Source organism: Colletotrichum tamarilloi (genome assembly GCF_030869305.1).
Source record: "Colletotrichum tamarilloi strain Tom-12 chromosome Unknown Scaffold_8.1, whole genome shotgun sequence".
Classification (NCBI taxonomy): domain Eukaryota; kingdom Fungi; phylum Ascomycota; class Sordariomycetes; order Glomerellales; family Glomerellaceae; genus Colletotrichum; species Colletotrichum tamarilloi.
The window spans coordinates 104,880-121,566 of NW_026849391.1; the positions used below are offsets into that span (position 1 = coordinate 104,880).

The window sequence follows — 16,687 nt, forward strand, 5'->3', positions numbered from 1 at the left end:
CTTCAAGCAGGGGACGCGGCCCTATAAGTTCAACAGGGAAGGTGACTAGGGTCAAATAGGGACGACTGCAGCTGTGCCACGCGTGGAATGAAGTTGTTGGTTTCAAGCAAGTAAACAGACCTCGTATGCCTTGTGCATCTCGCCTACACTCAAACATCGTATCCAGCCTCGCCAAGCGCTCCACTTGTACATTGCTCCGTGAATGGAACTCACCAGCCATCGCATTCCTAAATCACTCCGATAGGTCTTGGAGGTCTACTGTCGTTGGTTCTGAATAGGGAATACAGACCCCTTGTTCAGCAAATACGGGTCAGAAGGCACGCGGCGGACGATACCCATGACGCTCAAAACAATAACAATTCAGCCTCTTGATTCCGTCTTTGTTATCTTACCTCAATCACTGCTACTTCTGAGTGCACGGAGAACCAGACAAGAAGAGAAGAATCGATGCGAGGGCAAGGGGAGAGTGAGACCGACGAAGAGTTAAGCTCAAGCAATCATGCTTCCAAACTCGCTCTTTTTGTCGACCACGGCATCAGCCTTGTTTTTGCTGTTGCTGCCATTCCGTCTATCGAAGCTTCGCAAAGAAACGATCAAGGTCATTCCGGAACACCACGGCCATGGCAAAGTTGTGCGTAGTGATGAGTGATACTGTTTCCTGGAAACCGAACTAAACTGAAGCTAGATCATCGCAATCATCTTAGTTGTGGCCCAGTCAATCATACTCGCTACGACAGCACTCTCGACGCCCCGACTTGGGCTCAATTTAGCTTCTGCTATTTTGTCCTTGGTGGCTTATGTGGGCCTTTGCCCGCTGCTCTTGTTGGAGCACACCAAGTCCGTCAGGCCGTCGGATCTCGCTGTTGTCTATCTGCTTGTATCGTCGGGATGCAATTTGCTTGACTTGGGAACGGGAGTTCCTAACAATGGGTCCGCCATAATCGTCGCCCCGGCATTTACGAGTCTTTGCATCAAGGGCGTGCTTCTGGTTGTTGAACTTCGAGGAAAGCAAACGATCCTGCAGAGTCCTCGTGATCAGTGGTCTCCAGAGGAATTGTCCAATATTCTGGATCGAACGTTCTTTGGATGGATCAATCCGATTCTCGTCCGAGGGAACAGATACATTCTAACTGGAGACTGCCTTCCAGTGATGGACAGCAAGCTGTTATCGCAACTTCGACGCCAGCAAGCCCTGCAAGCATGGAGTCAGAGAAGTACGCCTACTTTCCCGCTGGCGTAGCACAACGCGTCGACTTTTGCTAAGAGCACCATAGACAAGCCCGAGAAAAAGATGACGCTACCCAAAGTACTGCTGCGTAGTATTCTTCCGCAGTTTCTTGCGCCCATCATCCCTCGCTTTGTTCTCATCGGATTCCGCTACGCTCAGCCGGTCCTAATCGGTACTGTCATCCGCTCCATCAGCATGTCATCCGAGGAATCTCAAGATGGAGGGTACTCAGTTGTGTCGATGGCTGTCTTTGTCTATGTGGGTTTGGCTGCAAGTCTCGTCGCCTGAGGTCCCGTACGATGCAATATTGAGTCATACTCTAGATCGCGAGAACTGCCTATCAGCACAGTCTCAACCGCCTCAAGATTATGATCAGGGGCGCTGTTGTTGGTCTCCTCAACAACAAGCAACTCAATCAGCAGTCTACTGGCTATGGCGATACAAAGGTGGTTACTTTGATGAGTACAGACGCAGACAACGTGGTTCAGTCGGCTTCCATGTTCCACGAGACGTGGGCGCAGATCATCGAGGTTGGTATAGGCACCGCGATGCTAGCTCGGAGAGTCGGTTGGGTTTGCGCGGTTCCATTCGTCATGATCTTTTGTAAGTTGAATCTAGGCACTCGTACTTAGAGTAAGAACTAATGAGCTCTTTAGTTTGCTCTCGTGTGAGTCGATATCTGGCAAAGAACCTCCAGAGCAAGCAAAAGGATTGGTCTGTGGCTACTCAGAACCGAATCGCCATGACCACGTCTATGCTTGGCTCGGTCAAGAGTCTGAAGATGCTTGGGATCGTAGACCATACGGAATCTCTGATCCTCTCCTTACGCCTTCGGGAGCTTGAAATGGCCAAGAAAGTCCGGTGGATGATGGTCGCTTACAACGCGAGTGGTATGTGATGTCATCCGATTTCCAGGTATAATGCCACTTCCTGACACCTTGTAGCAAACGCTCTCGGTATTTTCGCCCCCATTCTCACGCTCGTTCTGTACGTGATCGTCGCGAGACTTAACGGCTCCGCACTCGATGTTGAGACCGCCTTCACGACTACGGCGCTACTCGGCTTGGTGACGCACCCTGCCAACATGATTATGACCATCGTGCCGCAAGCTGTGGGCTCGCTGGCGGCTTTTGAACGAATTCAGCAATATCTCATTGAGCCACCCCGAAAGGACCAAAGACTTATTTTCGATAAAGCAGAAGACAGCCTCGTCGACATTTCGCCCGCCATATCTTTGGAAGCCGTCACTGTCCAAGGGCTCACTGCATCGAAACCTCCGGCTTTCAGCAATCTCAACCTCGTTATTGACAAGGGTTCAATAGTCATGTGTTCTGGTCCCGTTGGAAGCGGCAAAACGATGCTTGTCCGAGCCCTCTTGGGGGAGGTCCCCACGGCTTCTGGAACGATATCTGTGTCGACGAAGCATATAGGATACTGCGAGCAGTCTCCTTGGTTACCAAGCGGAACCTTCAAACAAGCAGTCTGCGGTTTCCTCCCCGAGGAGCCAAGCTGGTATCAGGAGGTGATCCAACTATGCTGCCTCGATGAGGACCTCCTGCCAAATCCCAGCGGCGACAGTACCACAATAGGAAGCCGAGGCTTGAACCTTTCTGGAGGACAACGACAACGGGTGGTACGTTTGCGCCGCCATGCTCTTTTCGCTACATAGTTATCGTCGTGTCAAGTTTCAAAGGGTTCACTTCACTGACCACAACTACTAAGGCTCTTGCCCGAGCTATATACGCCCGCAGTGAGATTGTGATCTTGGACGATAGCTTCAGCGCACTTGACGGTAAAACAGAAAGTCGTGTCGTTGAGAACCTGCTTGGTTCTGCAGGTCATTTCAAGAAAACGGGCACGACTGTCCTCCTTGTTACTCATTCTAGTACGCCCCTTACGTTGCTATGGCACAAACAATGTACGAAGACTGACAGTCTATAGCTGCGCATTTCAACCTAGCAGACCAGCTAATTATCCTGGGTGGCGGAACCATTGCGTACCAGGGGACGTGGGATGACCTGAAGCAGAACCCCAAGTACGCCTCACTGAAAGTTAATATTGATGATTCAAAGAACGATACGGTCGTGAAGCAGCCCCAAGTGGACAAGACCGTGCAGAGCCAGAAATTGAAGATGGCCGAGGCTGTTTCTGATCTCAGCAGAGCAACGGGAGACATCTCTCTCTATGGTATGTTGCACTTTTCTTCGCCTTTTGAATGCTAACTCAGCCATCTCCCCTCAGGATACTATTTTCGGGCTGTAGGCTTTCGTCATATCCTACTACTTCTCGCTTGCACCTCAACATATTCTTTCTTCGTAACTGTCCCTCAGTACTGGTTGCAAAAGTGGACGGAGGCACCAGTATCCCAGACAACATTCTATATTTGTGGCTACCTCATCTCATCTTTACTAGCATGGCTCGCTACAAGCGGAACGATGTGGTGAGTACGAATAGTTCAGGTCGCTGACCCTGATCCTAACTTAGTTAAAGGTCAACCCAAATCCTGATCGCACCCGCTTCCGGCACTGAACTACATCGCCGCCTACTCTCAACTATCATCGGGTTCGTGCAATCCCACTAACTTCATCTGCTGCCACCTACACCTACTGACCAAACTTAGTGCCCCACTGTCGTATTTCTCAAAGACTGATATGGGAGTTACATTGAATCAGTTGGTCGCAACGCCTACCGAATGAGCCATATCATTTGCTAAGTCTTTACAGTTTCAGTCAGGATATACAACTGGTAGATAAGCAGTTGCCGCCAGCCACCATGTCCATGTCGAATCGTAAGCCTTCCTGACCCAACACTCACTCCTCCTTACTCATATTTGGTTACAGAGGTCTTCAAGCTGCTCGTACAGGTGGTTTTGTTATTCAGCACACAAAAGCTGCTGGCTCTGTCGCTTCCCCTTTGCGCCGCGGTCGTGTATCTCGTGCAGCGGGTGTACTTACGCACCTCGCGACAATTGCGTCTGCTAGATCTCGAGTCGCAGTCGGCAGTCTACTCGAGCTTCCTCGAATCAGTACCGCTTCCCTCTCCCCTTCTGGCTAAGTACGTTGTGGCTGACAACGACATAGGTTGAAGGCGTCACGACTATCCGAGCTTTTGGTTGGGAGAAACAAGCCGAGCATGCCAACGTGGTCTGTCTTGATAAGTCGCAGAAGCCAGCATATATCCTCTTCTGTCTACAACAGTGGCTGGGCATCGTTCTGGATCTCATGGTTGCTGCGATTGCCACAGGCCTCATCACACTTGCAGTTTTTGTGAGGGGAACGACGACGGCCGGTCAGATTGGTATGGCGTTGAATATTGTGTTGGCTGCGAACGCGACGCTTCTTAGCCTCGTGACATCTTGGACGAATATGGAGATTTCCCTAGGTGCCATGTATACTTTCTCTTCCTCCTTGTCTTCCTGGTTGATTTACTGACGGCTTGGCAGATCTCGCTTGAAGACCTTGGAGGCCGATACGCCGAAAGAGGGACAGCCGCACGAGGACTTTGTTCCCACGGAGGCGTGGCCGTCATCTGGATCAGTCGAGTTCGATAAGGTCACCGTTTCGTATAAGTAAGACAACTATTAACAATACGGTCGCCTCTGTAGACTGACTCTCTCTGCAGCCCCGACGCAGTGGCTTTACAAGACGTTACCTTGAAGGCCTCTCCAGGCCAGCAATTGATCATTTGCGGTCGAACGGGCAGGTATGTTGCACATGGCTGCATCCATAGATCATATTCCGATCTCTGCTGACACGTTGGACAAACAGCGGCAAAAGCACCCTACTCCTCACCCTCCTACGTCTTCTTGACACGGATGCTGGAAGCATCAGGATTGACGGGGTCGATCTACGTCTCGTGCCACGTTCTCTAATTCGACAGAAGTGCTTCATCACGGTTTCCCAAGAGTCATTCATTCTGGGACATGCCAGTCTCCGCTTCAATCTCGATGTGCGATTCTCTGTTCAATATTCGTGAGAGATCCCCGCTGACCTACCAACTACCCAGCCCTCGACTTCTCTTCCAGATGAAGCAATCATCTCAGCCCTCGAGAGGCTCGGCCTGCTGTCACACTTCCACCTACAAAACACTTCATCTGAGGAGGAAACTCGCAACACTCTAGACAGCCCACTATCCTCTCTGCCACAAATGTCCACCGGTCAATCGCAGCTGTTCGCACTAGCTAGAGCGCTCGTACAACTCAAATCCATCAACCACCCGCCCGAATCATCAGCAAACGGAACTGAATGCCGACACATCATGCCCATTCTTCTGTTGGATGAAGCCACATCCTCGCTCGATACCGAGACTGAATCTGTCACACGCGACATCATACGCCAGGAGTTCACAGACAAGGGCCATACCGTAATAGCAATCACGCATAGGCTGGGCGGCGTGACGGAAGGCTTGCGGCCAGGACAGGATGCCGTGGTCTTGTTGTCCAAGGGCAAGATTGGGAAGCTTGGCGAGGCGGAGGATGTGTTGGACGCGACGGCTTTGAAGGGGTAGCTATGCATGCGGATGGTTGTTTGACTTCTATCACTCGCTGATAGACCGTATCAATGGTTTAGGATTCGAACGAGAACGAATATTTGTTTTGTACAGACAGATAATGTCTCTCGATGATTCCCCTCGCATCCTCTCTCCATTGTACACACATTTGCGTAACGATCCTCGAGCGACTTTCAACGCGGCGCCTTCTCCACACCAGGCCGCATTGACCAGCGATCCCACGTCGAGTGAGTTACAGTGCTGAGCCAAAGACCCAGAAGGAGCAGAAGTGGCGTTGTGGCGATTGTAAACGCAGTAAACGCAGGGGTCTTTTCGCCATCCCTCAGCGCCGCCGTTATCAGACATGCGGCAACAACGCTGATTCACAAAGAGCATGAATGTTGGAGCAGATAAGACGGGACGATTCAGCTGGCAGACTATGTGGCGAGTACCTACCTGCTTCAAGTACAAAACTACTGGGACCAAAGACTACTCTGCCCTGAGACATAATTATGGGCGCATAGTGTAGATTTGACATTGGTTCATGTCCGAAATGCCGTCCAAGATGCCACAGCGACTGTCAATCGCATTGAAATCAGTTCTAGAAAGCAACACTACGCAGAAAGAGCAAAAATAACTCCTCGACGGGGAATTGAACCCCGGTCCCCTGCGAATCGTTGTCAGGGAATAATTCCCCGATGACAAGCAGATATCCTCACCACTAGACTATCGGGGAAGTGTGGATGTGAGCATCCAGTGATAGTTGGTTGGGAGCCACAGCCCACTTGGCATAGATGTAGCAAGTCTGGGGGTGGGCGACGAGGTGTGACGTGGGCTATGTGAGTTGAGGAAAGAATGTCTCTGAAAATGGAAATGTACTTTGAGATGAGACGACGAGAAGACACCGCGATCTCATGTGTTTCCTTTCATGTGTTTGAGTAGCATCTATCCTTAATTCTGTGTCTTTCATTGACGATAGAGTGGATAGCAGGCCAACACTTGACGCCTGATGAGCAAGTATAAAGTGGGGGTAGATACGTCTGGTAAGCCCTATTGAGGAGATCTTGGAAGTCTTATCCACGGGAAGATATAATCAAGCTGCTTCCATCATGGACTCTGTGGGTGTTTTGGAGGAATCCCTCGCATATATGTGTGGTAGATGACATTGGAAGAAGCTGGCGGCGACAGGCATCATATAGAGGCGAGAGACGACGCCGCCGCCACAGCAAGTTCTCCCGAACTCTCAGTTCAGAAGTATACTGTAAGAGGTTTTGGTTTTTTCTCAAAATGTTATCCCGAAGCCTACATTTCATCGTAGGAAAATCGGCCAAAGTTTACTAGGTCCCGTCCATCCCAACCATTCTACCCATCTGGAAGGTCCTGACTAACTTCTCCGCCAGCTCACCCGTTACCTTAGCCTTGGCCGCACCAGTGGATTATACGTAGACTCCATGGCCGAGTTGCTTGACCGAATGCGCGAAACATGTACAGTTTTCGCCCTTACTTGACGGTAACAGCGCGAAATTGCCTGCAGCTCCTCCGAAGTCGTCCACCAATGCTCCGCCATACTCACATGGTTAGACGTTGTCAAAGTCAGGCTAGCAACCATCCAGTTTGAAGCAGTCCGGACATCTGCCTCATTTCTGACCAACATCCTCGTATGACGAACGGTAAACACAAGAAACAAGGCGCTAGAGTGAAGTCGATGCCGTCTAACTGAAGCTTTCCGGCAACAATGCGTCTTTCCACGGAAGGGAGCACGTAACTCTTTGCCAGAACTATATTGCCAATCGCGGAGATGTCCTCTTTCGCGCTGTTAGGAAGAACTCATAGGACTTCCTAGTAGCCCCCGATCGAGAGCCTGTCTTCTTTGTCTACATGGCGAAGTTAGGCCCTCGACCGTGCACTCTTTTCACATACCGAGCAGATCTACTCGAGACCCAACCTTGAATAAGGTGAGGCGAGCGAGTGGTTAACTACCTTATAGAATGGAGAAATAGGTAAATGATTCCTGTCCAAGTGTATTGTACCGACAACCAGGACGAGAGATCGCAGCGTGGGACCACTGGATGCATGGCCTCCCCAGGGGAAAGGTGAGTCCAAGATTGCAGATCACGGCTGTCCGATCCCTCCGAGCTGCAGCCCTGGAGTTGCCGGACAGCCCGTCAGGTGAAGAAATGACACTAACAGAGTTCGTCCACAATTTAAGGTATAGCCCTTGTATACAATCAATTAAGGTTGAAGAGACATTGACGCTCATTTGACGTTCCTCAATATTAATTGCTGAAGCGAAAGGGAAAACCCTCGCTTTTATTGACGATTCCACTCTGAACAGTCCGAGCTTCAGGAAACGTAACTTATAGATATTGAAGAAATCAGTGTCCTTGAATATGACAGTTCTCAACATGTTTCCGATCATTTAGTGGTACTTCCTTCCCAGGAAGCAAAAATTGATCAAGTACTAACCCATATACTCTCATTACAACACGTTCGTTATCATGAAGAGGTCCACGGCCATCATACTCGCCTTGCAGTGCGTATTGACACCAGGCTTCGCAAGAGTAACACCACGAAGTGACTACACGGAAGAAGCAAGCCAACCCGTTCACTCTCTTCAAGCTCGACAACAGGACTCATCAGACAAAGGTGTCTTGGAGAATGAGGTGCGCGATGGCACCTGCAAAGATACCATGTTCTTCTTCCTCCGCGGAAGCACTCAACAGCCGAATATGGTGAGTAAACCCGGCTTGCAAAGCCTCGATGATATCTTTGCCTTGAGCGCATTGAGAACTAACAGTCCACCACAGGGATTGCAACCGGGCCCTCAACTCGCGGCGTACCTCCGCTCAACCCTAGGCGCGGACAAGATTGCTATTCAAGGCATTGAATACGCCGCAACGCTGCAAGACAACCTCTGCATCAACAACCAGCTGTGCCGGCCGCGCGAGGTCACCAGCGCGAGCACTCAGATCCGCGAGTACATGGACCAGTGCTCCGACTCTGATGTCGTCGTCGGCGGGTACAGCCAAGGCGCTGCGATGCTTTCCCGCGTGATTTCGGACAGGCTTGGATCGGAATACAAGGACCGGATCGTGGCCGCCGTGACATTTGGCAACACTATGCAGGTGTACAACAAGAACACGATACCCGGTCTGGCACCGGAAAGAGTGCAGATGTTTTGCAACAAATTTGACCCGGTCTGGTAAGTCTTGAACACACCCCAGCTTTGCAAATGAAGGCACTGAGACGGTCTCGCTAACACCATGTAACCGCAGCCGCAACGGTCTACCCCTCGGCGCCGTGATGCCAGGCCACAGAGACTATCGCCCCTCCGCCAAACCCGCCGCCGAGTTTCTCGTGCAGAAGCTCGCCGCCGCCAAAGGCTGGACCACCGTCCCCATCGTCTCCGACATCGACCTCTCCCACTTCGCCGACGTGGGCTTCACCTTCCGCGAAATCTACCGCGGCGCGCCCGCCGGCAGCTCAACCTCCTTCAACGACGGCACAGAACTCGCCAAGCTGGACAGCGTGCGCGTCGTCTCCATCTTTGGCCGCGGCGCCGCGCGGGTCGACGCGCTCGGCGTCAAGATGGACGGGGGCCCCGACGGGGCGCAGGGGCACGGCGGTAGCGGCGGGAATTTCAAGGAGCTGACGCTGGAGGAGGGGGAGTACTGGATCATGACGGAGGTGTGCAACGGCCGGAAGAAGAAGAAGGACCGCGTTGGATTCTTTCGGGCTTCGACTAGTCTGGGCCGGGTTCTGGAGGTTGGGTCGAGGACGAATGATCGGTGTGTTACGTTTGTGCCGGGTGAGGGCCGCTCGTTTGTGGGTATGCATGGGGAGTCTGGGGAAGAGGTGGACTCTGTTGGCTTTATTGAGTATCCTAAACTAGACTAGACAATGACGGTGGATTGAGTGATCAAGAATGAGCATGGTGCTTGTGGAAGGACACCATGGGATGGTGCGCATGGCACGCGAGAGTCGGTGAAGCACTCTGAACGAATAACAGAACGAGTCTTCCCGGCAGAGATTCTACCGTATCATAAATATTGTGCCACCTATTTAAGGACGAGAAGTCGGGTATGAGAGAGTTCCTGTATAGCACAGCGTGGTTCTGATGTGATACTGTTTGACTTTCTGGGCCGCGCCAAAGATGATACGAACCTCTTGATCAAGTATACTCACACCCTATTTAAGCGAATTGGAAAAGTAAATCTCGTGTTCGCATCATCTATAGCGATATGTGCATACTGTTAGTAGTAGAGAGAGAGAGAGAGAGATAAGACTGAATAGACTCGGAGACTCGCAGTTTGAAACATGTCCGTTTTCTCATTTCTTTACGAACAGGCCTCGAAGACCATATCGTCAATTCGTCCCATCTATAAGCACCGTCTATACATAGTATTCTTCTTCACCACCTTACCGCCTTTTCTTCTAAGCTCCATACTAGACTGCGACTTCCGTCTTCCCAAATCTATGCCATTGCAAGACGCCCAAATCCAACACCGAAGGGCTGCGCGCTATATCAACGCTTACATGCATCGGCACTCTCCTGCTTGTTGTCGCAAGAGAGTATATTCCAGACAAACGTTGAACTCCCAGGACTGTGACAGCAATGGTAGATCAACTGTCGTTTTCCAGGGCCATTCTTATTGAACTTTCATCCACGCCAGGCTTGGATGTGTCATCGAGTAAAGAATAGACTGTCTTCTGCAAAAAGGCCTTAGTAGACATTTCAGCAGTCATGCTCCTCTACTTCTCTCGAACCTGATGAGACAGGCAAGGAAGCTGAAGACACATCCTAACTTCAGCGCAAGGCAATGGCGGCCTTGGAAAACCCGCTGGTGCTGATTAGAAGAAAGCCCAATATCATCTGTGCGTACCATATCAGGTATTTAAAGCTGAAAATTGGGCAGTCTCACGCAAGGTTGAGTTCCCATTCTAGGTGAACAATGCATTGATCGGGTGAAAGACACAGATGATATATTGAAGCTGATCTGCATTGCAACACCTCGATCTATTGACTCCAGGTTCATATCATCAACTTACTAATATCAAAACCTTCTCATCACTTTACTTATATACGTAACAGTATACACAGAAAGCACTCAGGAAGCATGGTACCTAAGGGTCCGCAGCGCTCCTCTTCGGTATCTCTTCCAGCCCAGGCCACTTATACTCCAGAGGTTGTGGAGGTCGATAAGGTCACCATTGCCGCAGCTCCTGAGCCACAGGTACTAAAAAAGCCCATAAGAATCAAGTTCGTCAAGAAGGCCGCGAATCCTCTGATAACCCCGGTTCGGCCGAAGAAGGCCGAAGAAAAAGACGGCAGCGATAGGCCCTGATGCTTCTCCCAGATCCGATGCAGACAGTCCTGACGCCTTGGTTGTCCAGGCCCCTGACAACTGGGAGTCTACCGCAAAGGCGGTCTGAAAGCCCAGTGGGAGGCACGCTCTTGGGCCATGACTCCTCACGTCCATGACCGACTTTCTCTGCGGCGAATAAGGCCATGATCAGCCGGCCGCCATGTGTGATCGCTCTGAAACAATATCCAATCAGCTTAGTTTGACGAAAGCTCGGTGTACTTATACCAGTTGACAGACCAGGCAGTCTACTTCTATACGGGAAGGACCATGCAGTCCCTCAGAGTACGAGGATGATGAAGGGGAATATCGTATGGGCATGCAAGAGGGCAGAAACTAAAACGTCGGGCCTGGCTCGCTAGTTTCAGACGAGCACTTCAATCCTGTGGGCGCGCTTCTAGCCATTTTCGAGACGCCATTGGCAGACCTTTCGGTAGTGGATGTGGACAAGAATCAATTAGTGTCCCGACACGATGCTAATACGATTACATTGCTAAACCCCTCAAATCCTCTCCCAAAGGCAGCCCGCATGCATTTCACCAACAGCCAATCCCGATCCCAAGGTGCCCTAGAGCAAACTCCCGCGGAACCCATGCATCTGTTTTGAATGTGTCTCTGCTCATAAAGCTGTACGGCATACTGTGTTCTGCTTCGTTCCCATTCTGACCTCCTGCATCCATTCCCCTCGAGGAAGACAGCGAGGCGAGGTGCGGCGACGCAGGGGCGAACAATCATCCATCATGATTATGACGCCTTGCCGGCAGTCTTCTCCTGCAACTTTTTGGGGTCGATGTGCTCGTCGCGATCCGCCTTGATGGCCTCCTCGCTGTCGGAGGCGAGCTCGGGCTTCCAGTGGCCCTTGCCCTGTTTCTGCTTGGAGAGGGAGTCCTGCTTGTGCTTCTCGTGCGTCTCGCTGTCGGTGTCTTTGAATGGGGAAGTGTCAGCTGACATCTCTCTCTAGCAACAGAATGGGGAGAGTTCGTTCATGGGTAGGAGGGGTGAAAGGCTGGCAATGAAGGCGTCATCGAAGCTTGTGACTTCACTCCAAGCTCAATTGCCATGCATCCTTCTGCCGGGGAAAGAGGAAAGAAGGTAGAAAAGAGAAATAAGCGAGAGACTCACGTCCAGAAGACTCCTTCAGACCCTGCGTTCTCGTCGTGGAGATGCTGAAGCCCCGGCCGAGGGGAGCGGTCTGTCTACCGACGACGAAAGCGCCGCGGGCAATAGGACGGGCTGACAGAGCGATGCGGGATGCCATTGTTGCGTAGGTGTTTGGTTTTTGGATCTGTGGTAGAGGAAGGGGAGGGGGTATCACGGTGTAGGTTTTAACGTGCTGTGTTTGCAGGCAGGTTCAATTGAACGGAAGAGAATCAAGGTTCAATGAGGTATTAAAGGGGGGGGGAAGGGCCAAATGATCACGACAACTCGGCAAAAGAGCTCAAGAAGTAGAGCAATAGCAATAACCTAGGTTAAGCTACTAGCTAGACGAGAAAGCAGCCGCCAGAAGCATGCGGCGCGCCGCTTCGTTGACCCGGCCGTGACGTCACTATTCATTGCTCTCTCTCCCTCTCGATTAGTTACATGGTGACATCTCCTCAGGACCGAGCTTTTTCCTTCTCCAGCTGGTTGCAGCAGCGCAGCTACCCGAGTGGCTGGAAGCATCGCCATGTCCCCGCAAATTGCCTTTCAGAGCGGGAAGGAGAGAGTTGCAGAAGACGAGGGCGGGGGCATTGACCAACTGCCTGTCGACCATTTGCAAGCCCACAGTCACATCATCCAACGAAGGGGCCGTCCATCCATCATCGCCGCTCAGAGAGACCTTTCATACGCATCGTCATCGTCCTGGTTTTTCTCGCCAGACTATGCTCAAATCTGGACCATGAATTCTCTCTCGTCAGCCTCATCACCACCTGTGTCCAGACCTCTGAGCCCAATGCCCCGTTGACCCCTGGCATAGACCCCCACCACGGAACCATACCCAGGACGGGCTTTTCTTTCACTCTGGCAGTCCACGCTTCGTGCTTTGCTGCCCAGCTGCATCGTCATCATTGGCTTCCCCACCTCTCTCATCAAGATCAAGTCCATCACGTGACCGTGACCTCAACCCCAACCCCCCCCCCTCTCTCACTCTCCAAGCCATGATGATGCTCGTTGTATCCGTCCACTTCATAGGAATTTCGCCGGGAGGAAGAGAAATAGTAATAGTGGTTACAGTAATCTTCAAAAAATTGATCAGGAAGCACCGAGCCGCAGGATACCTCACCTTCATCGCCCACCTGCAGCACTCCATCCCCGCCAAACACCCCCCTCCCCTCGCAGCACCATGCAGAAACTCAGGCGGCGGGTAAGCAAGGCACCTCAGGTCCCTCAGGTCCCCTTCAGGCCCAGAATGAAGCCGGGCCGCGACCCAGGCACCAGGCACGCCGCACACCAACCAGACTAACCCTTCAACGCCCCCAACACAAAACGCCAGAAACTAGAAAGTGAAATCCACCCGTCTCCCTTTTCCTGACCGCCCTCCATAGCGATACCAGCGCCTACAGAATCATACCTCGTACACAGGGAAAAACGCAACCAAAAATCCTCCATGCTAAACTCTACTGCACAAAAAGCCCGACCTTCAACTCCTCTTTTCTCCCTCGCAGCCCGAGCTCAGCTTAGCTCAGATTCATTCCCCTTCTTCCCCCCCTCCGTCGTCTCCTCGGCGAACAAAGGGGGTTTCGAGGCAGGTGTGGGCCGGGGATCTATGTCTGATTTACTGACCCCCATCTCACGCAGCTCGATAGCAGCCGTCTTACAGTATCCTGCAATATATCAGCAATGTCACGGTTCAAGAAGGGGTAATATGCAGTAAGCGCGAGGACGGCATGTAGTCATCTCTTTATTCTAACAGTCGTGAGATGTATCTGATGCCAATGAGCAAGAGGTCAAATCCGGCTAGCAATAGTTGGTCCTTCACTAAACGTCTACCTGATATTGTCACCATGATTTGGAACCTATCAGTAGCTGGTGGCTTGCAATGATGGTTGGTTGGCAGTCACTGAATGACACTCATAATGGACGGCTTTTGATGAACATATCGTATATTGCATTGCGCCTTGCTGGCTTCGCGCCACAAGATCAGACAGCTTGGTCTAATCCCATTCGACACCATTCGCATCTTGAGCGTTTCCTGTACAACCCCAAAAGGTATCCCGTTCTCCGACCCAGAAACCACAAGAGCCATTTATCGTCTCAAAACCGCTACCCAAGAAACACACAACTCTTCCGAGATGCTCGCGAAAGTGCCCAGACAAGGTATGACTCCACCACCACCAACCGTTTCCAGTGTCGCGAGGTGCTAGACCCTGCACCGCCGGAACATCGACCAATAGTAGTAAGAATAGTCCATCCTCGAATAATGAAATGAGAGAAGAGGCGCAAGAAAGCAATAAAGGACTGCGCGATCCCCGTCCACATCGCTCAACCAAACAAGGTAACAATGCAGAGGTTCGCCAGCAGGCCGCACCCAAAATTCATGACCAACTCCACCTTTCCCAAAAAGGTATTTCCCGGTACCGTTTCCAAGCTTTGGAGATTTGCCGCAAAACAATAGCAACGCATGTCTTTGCCCGCCACCACCCATTTGATATTTCCCATGTGAGCCCATAACAGAAACACCTGTTGCCCCCCCCGCTCCGAATAAGTTGCTGAAAAGACACTCATTCTATATGTCGAGATAATCTTTTCCGGAATGACTTCGTGACCCGTCGAGCACCATGATGAGCAACAGAAATTTTGAATCATCTTGGAAAACAAAAAAGTCGTCCCGCTGTCCGTGAAAAAAGATGCCGAGAATTAATTATATCCGAGAACTCCGCCGTGGTGTGATTTCACACCGATGCATGTCGTGAAAATGCAAAACCATCCGTGTGGAAAACGCCATTCGTGCAAGTCCAACCTCATCTTGCGAGGTAAGGACACCGAAAGATTTTTGTCGAGTTTTTTTGTAGTCGAAAATACCCAAAAAAGGAAAAAGGTATCGATAACTTCTCATTCCGCGCCGTAGGAAAAAGCCTCGAAGGGGTTTTTGTCGGTTTAACAGGGTATGTCGTTGAGGTTGTTTGTACAGGAGAGGAATGTCGTTTGAGCCAACAGATGACCAGACCACGCCGGCAGTCTAGCCAATACCTTGAGGTACCCAGCCCGCAAGAGAGAAAATCATCGATGCCATTGCCATTTTTCGTCTTCTTTTTTTTTCGGTGCCCGCCAAGATGGTCGGTGTAAACAAGCCGAATGAGCAGAAATTTTACACATCAGCATGCATCGGCACAAAAGGCAAGGAGTACACCAAGCCCTCTGTCACGAGAGCGGGATGAACTCCTTACCATCTGCGACCCATGCCCTGCTGCATCCGGGCGGGGGAAACCGAAGGCGGCGGGCTCGACATGGTGATGCCGGTGGCAGGGTTGACGATGGGAATGGCATTGCGGGCGCGGGTAGCCGCAGGCTGATGGAGCTTCAGGCTAGACTGCTGGTACGCGGGAGGGATGAAGGCGGGAGAAGAAGAATTCAGCGAGAACCCAGGGGCGACGGTCTGGGGTTGCTGCGTCGGCGAGGACTCAGGAGAGTTGCTGGCCAGAGACGAACGCTCAGAAGAGCTGTGGATGGAGTTCATCTGCAGCGGGCGACCAATATTAGTCACCGGATCATGAGAGACAGATCCAAGGCTCCGAGATACTTACGTCGCTGTCGGTCAACAGGCCAGGGCAGAATTCCATGTCGTCTTCGAGGTCGAAAGAGCGGCCGGCCTCAAACTTTGTGCGGAAAGCGTTGAGGGTAGCGGACTCGGTCAGCTCCTTCATGCTTCGCACGCCACGGAACTGCTTGTGCTGGTTCTGGGAGACGGAAAGACGGGGCGCTCTGCGATTGCGGCCGCCATGGTGGTTGTGGGAGGCACCGGGGACGGCGGGGGTGGGATGCGCCTGGTGGTGGTTAAACTGGTAGTATGAAGACATTATCTATGAATGTTTCGGAGGTAGATGCCGTGGTGATGTCGTGGTGGAAGGTCGGAGAAGGGGTGCCGTTTTTTGTTGGTTGGGAGGCAGTGTGGCGGATGTGCGGGTGGTCTTATGTGGGCGAGCCGAGCTGTGCGGTATTATTGCAGTTTGAAACACAAACAATGAAACCTGCCTAGTCGACGTTGTGCGAGTGGTAAAAATGTGTACGATGAATAGGTTCAAGGTAGAAGAGATCGTTGGAAGAAGCAATGCTTTTTCTTTTAGGTCGTTTGGTATGTATGATCGTTTGTGGAAGCGTTTTTGTGGTTTAGAGGTTTGATGATGTGGTGGGAGAAAAAAGGTACGTCTGGAAAGAGGGGGGAGAGAGATGTTGAAAAGTATCGGGAGGGAAGAATCCGGAGAAAGCGATGGTTTTGTTGGTTCGAGCAAGACGGTGGGAAGGGTGGGAGGACGGTGGAAAGGTGAGCGGGCAGGCGAGAGGAGCGACGAGGGCACGGAGGGCAAGGAAAGGACTCTGGGAGGGAAGGGGGGGCGGCGGTGGACCCACAGCCTGCCCAATGGGAGATGATCAGAAGACAGTGTAGCTGTGGTCAACACTGTGACTCCAC

General features: G+C 51.6%; 7 protein-coding genes across 7 annotated transcripts; 3 read left to right on the forward strand and 4 right to left on the reverse strand.

Annotated features, from left to right (window-relative positions):
• Nucleotides 1-499: 499 nt before the first annotated feature.
• CTAM01_03380 (uncharacterized protein) lies at nucleotides 500-5,734 on the forward strand (the record flags this gene model as incomplete). Its single annotated transcript, XM_060519416.1, has 18 exons — nucleotides 500-631; nucleotides 686-1,214; nucleotides 1,275-1,486; nucleotides 1,552-1,831; nucleotides 1,885-2,118; nucleotides 2,173-2,861; nucleotides 2,951-3,113; nucleotides 3,170-3,415; nucleotides 3,470-3,668; nucleotides 3,719-3,790; nucleotides 3,849-3,899; nucleotides 3,952-4,016; nucleotides 4,069-4,253; nucleotides 4,309-4,616; nucleotides 4,671-4,796; nucleotides 4,850-4,930; nucleotides 4,996-5,176; nucleotides 5,234-5,734. 18 exons carry the CDS (start codon nucleotides 500-502, stop codon nucleotides 5,732-5,734), a joined length of 4,254 nt encoding a protein of 1,417 aa, XP_060385622.1.
• Nucleotides 5,735-7,124: 1,390 nt separating this feature from the next.
• CTAM01_03381 (uncharacterized protein) lies at nucleotides 7,125-7,325 on the reverse strand (the record flags this gene model as incomplete). Its single annotated transcript, XM_060519417.1, has 1 exon — nucleotides 7,125-7,325. The coding sequence occupies one exon, from the start codon at nucleotides 7,323-7,325 to the stop codon at nucleotides 7,125-7,127; it is 201 nt and encodes a 66-aa protein (XP_060385623.1).
• Nucleotides 7,326-8,214: 889 nt separating this feature from the next.
• Nucleotides 8,215-9,613, forward strand: CTAM01_03382 (cutinase-2; the record flags this gene model as incomplete). The annotated part of the gene is made up of 3 exons (XM_060519418.1): nucleotides 8,215-8,448; nucleotides 8,524-8,918; nucleotides 8,992-9,613. The coding sequence occupies 3 exons, from the start codon at nucleotides 8,215-8,217 to the stop codon at nucleotides 9,611-9,613; spliced, it is 1,251 nt and encodes a 416-aa protein (XP_060385624.1).
• Nucleotides 9,614-10,833: 1,220 nt separating this feature from the next.
• Nucleotides 10,834-11,061, forward strand: CTAM01_03383 (uncharacterized protein; the record flags this gene model as incomplete). Its single annotated transcript, XM_060519419.1, has 1 exon — nucleotides 10,834-11,061. One exon carries the CDS (start codon nucleotides 10,834-10,836, stop codon nucleotides 11,059-11,061), a length of 228 nt encoding a protein of 75 aa, XP_060385625.1.
• A 762-nt stretch (nucleotides 11,062-11,823) lies between these two features.
• Nucleotides 11,824-12,337, reverse strand: CTAM01_03384 (uncharacterized protein; the record flags this gene model as incomplete). Its single annotated transcript, XM_060519420.1, has 2 exons — nucleotides 11,824-12,002; nucleotides 12,202-12,337. 2 exons carry the CDS (start codon nucleotides 12,335-12,337, stop codon nucleotides 11,824-11,826), a joined length of 315 nt encoding a protein of 104 aa, XP_060385626.1.
• Nucleotides 12,338-14,322: 1,985 nt separating this feature from the next.
• Nucleotides 14,323-14,538, reverse strand: CTAM01_03385 (uncharacterized protein; the record flags this gene model as incomplete). Its single annotated transcript, XM_060519421.1, has 1 exon — nucleotides 14,323-14,538. One exon carries the CDS (start codon nucleotides 14,536-14,538, stop codon nucleotides 14,323-14,325), a length of 216 nt encoding a protein of 71 aa, XP_060385627.1.
• Nucleotides 14,539-15,442: 904 nt separating this feature from the next.
• CTAM01_03386 (uncharacterized protein) lies at nucleotides 15,443-16,076 on the reverse strand (the record flags this gene model as incomplete). Its single annotated transcript, XM_060519422.1, has 2 exons — nucleotides 15,443-15,736; nucleotides 15,804-16,076. The coding sequence occupies 2 exons, from the start codon at nucleotides 16,074-16,076 to the stop codon at nucleotides 15,443-15,445; spliced, it is 567 nt and encodes a 188-aa protein (XP_060385628.1).
• Between the last annotated feature and the right edge of the window lie 611 nt (nucleotides 16,077-16,687).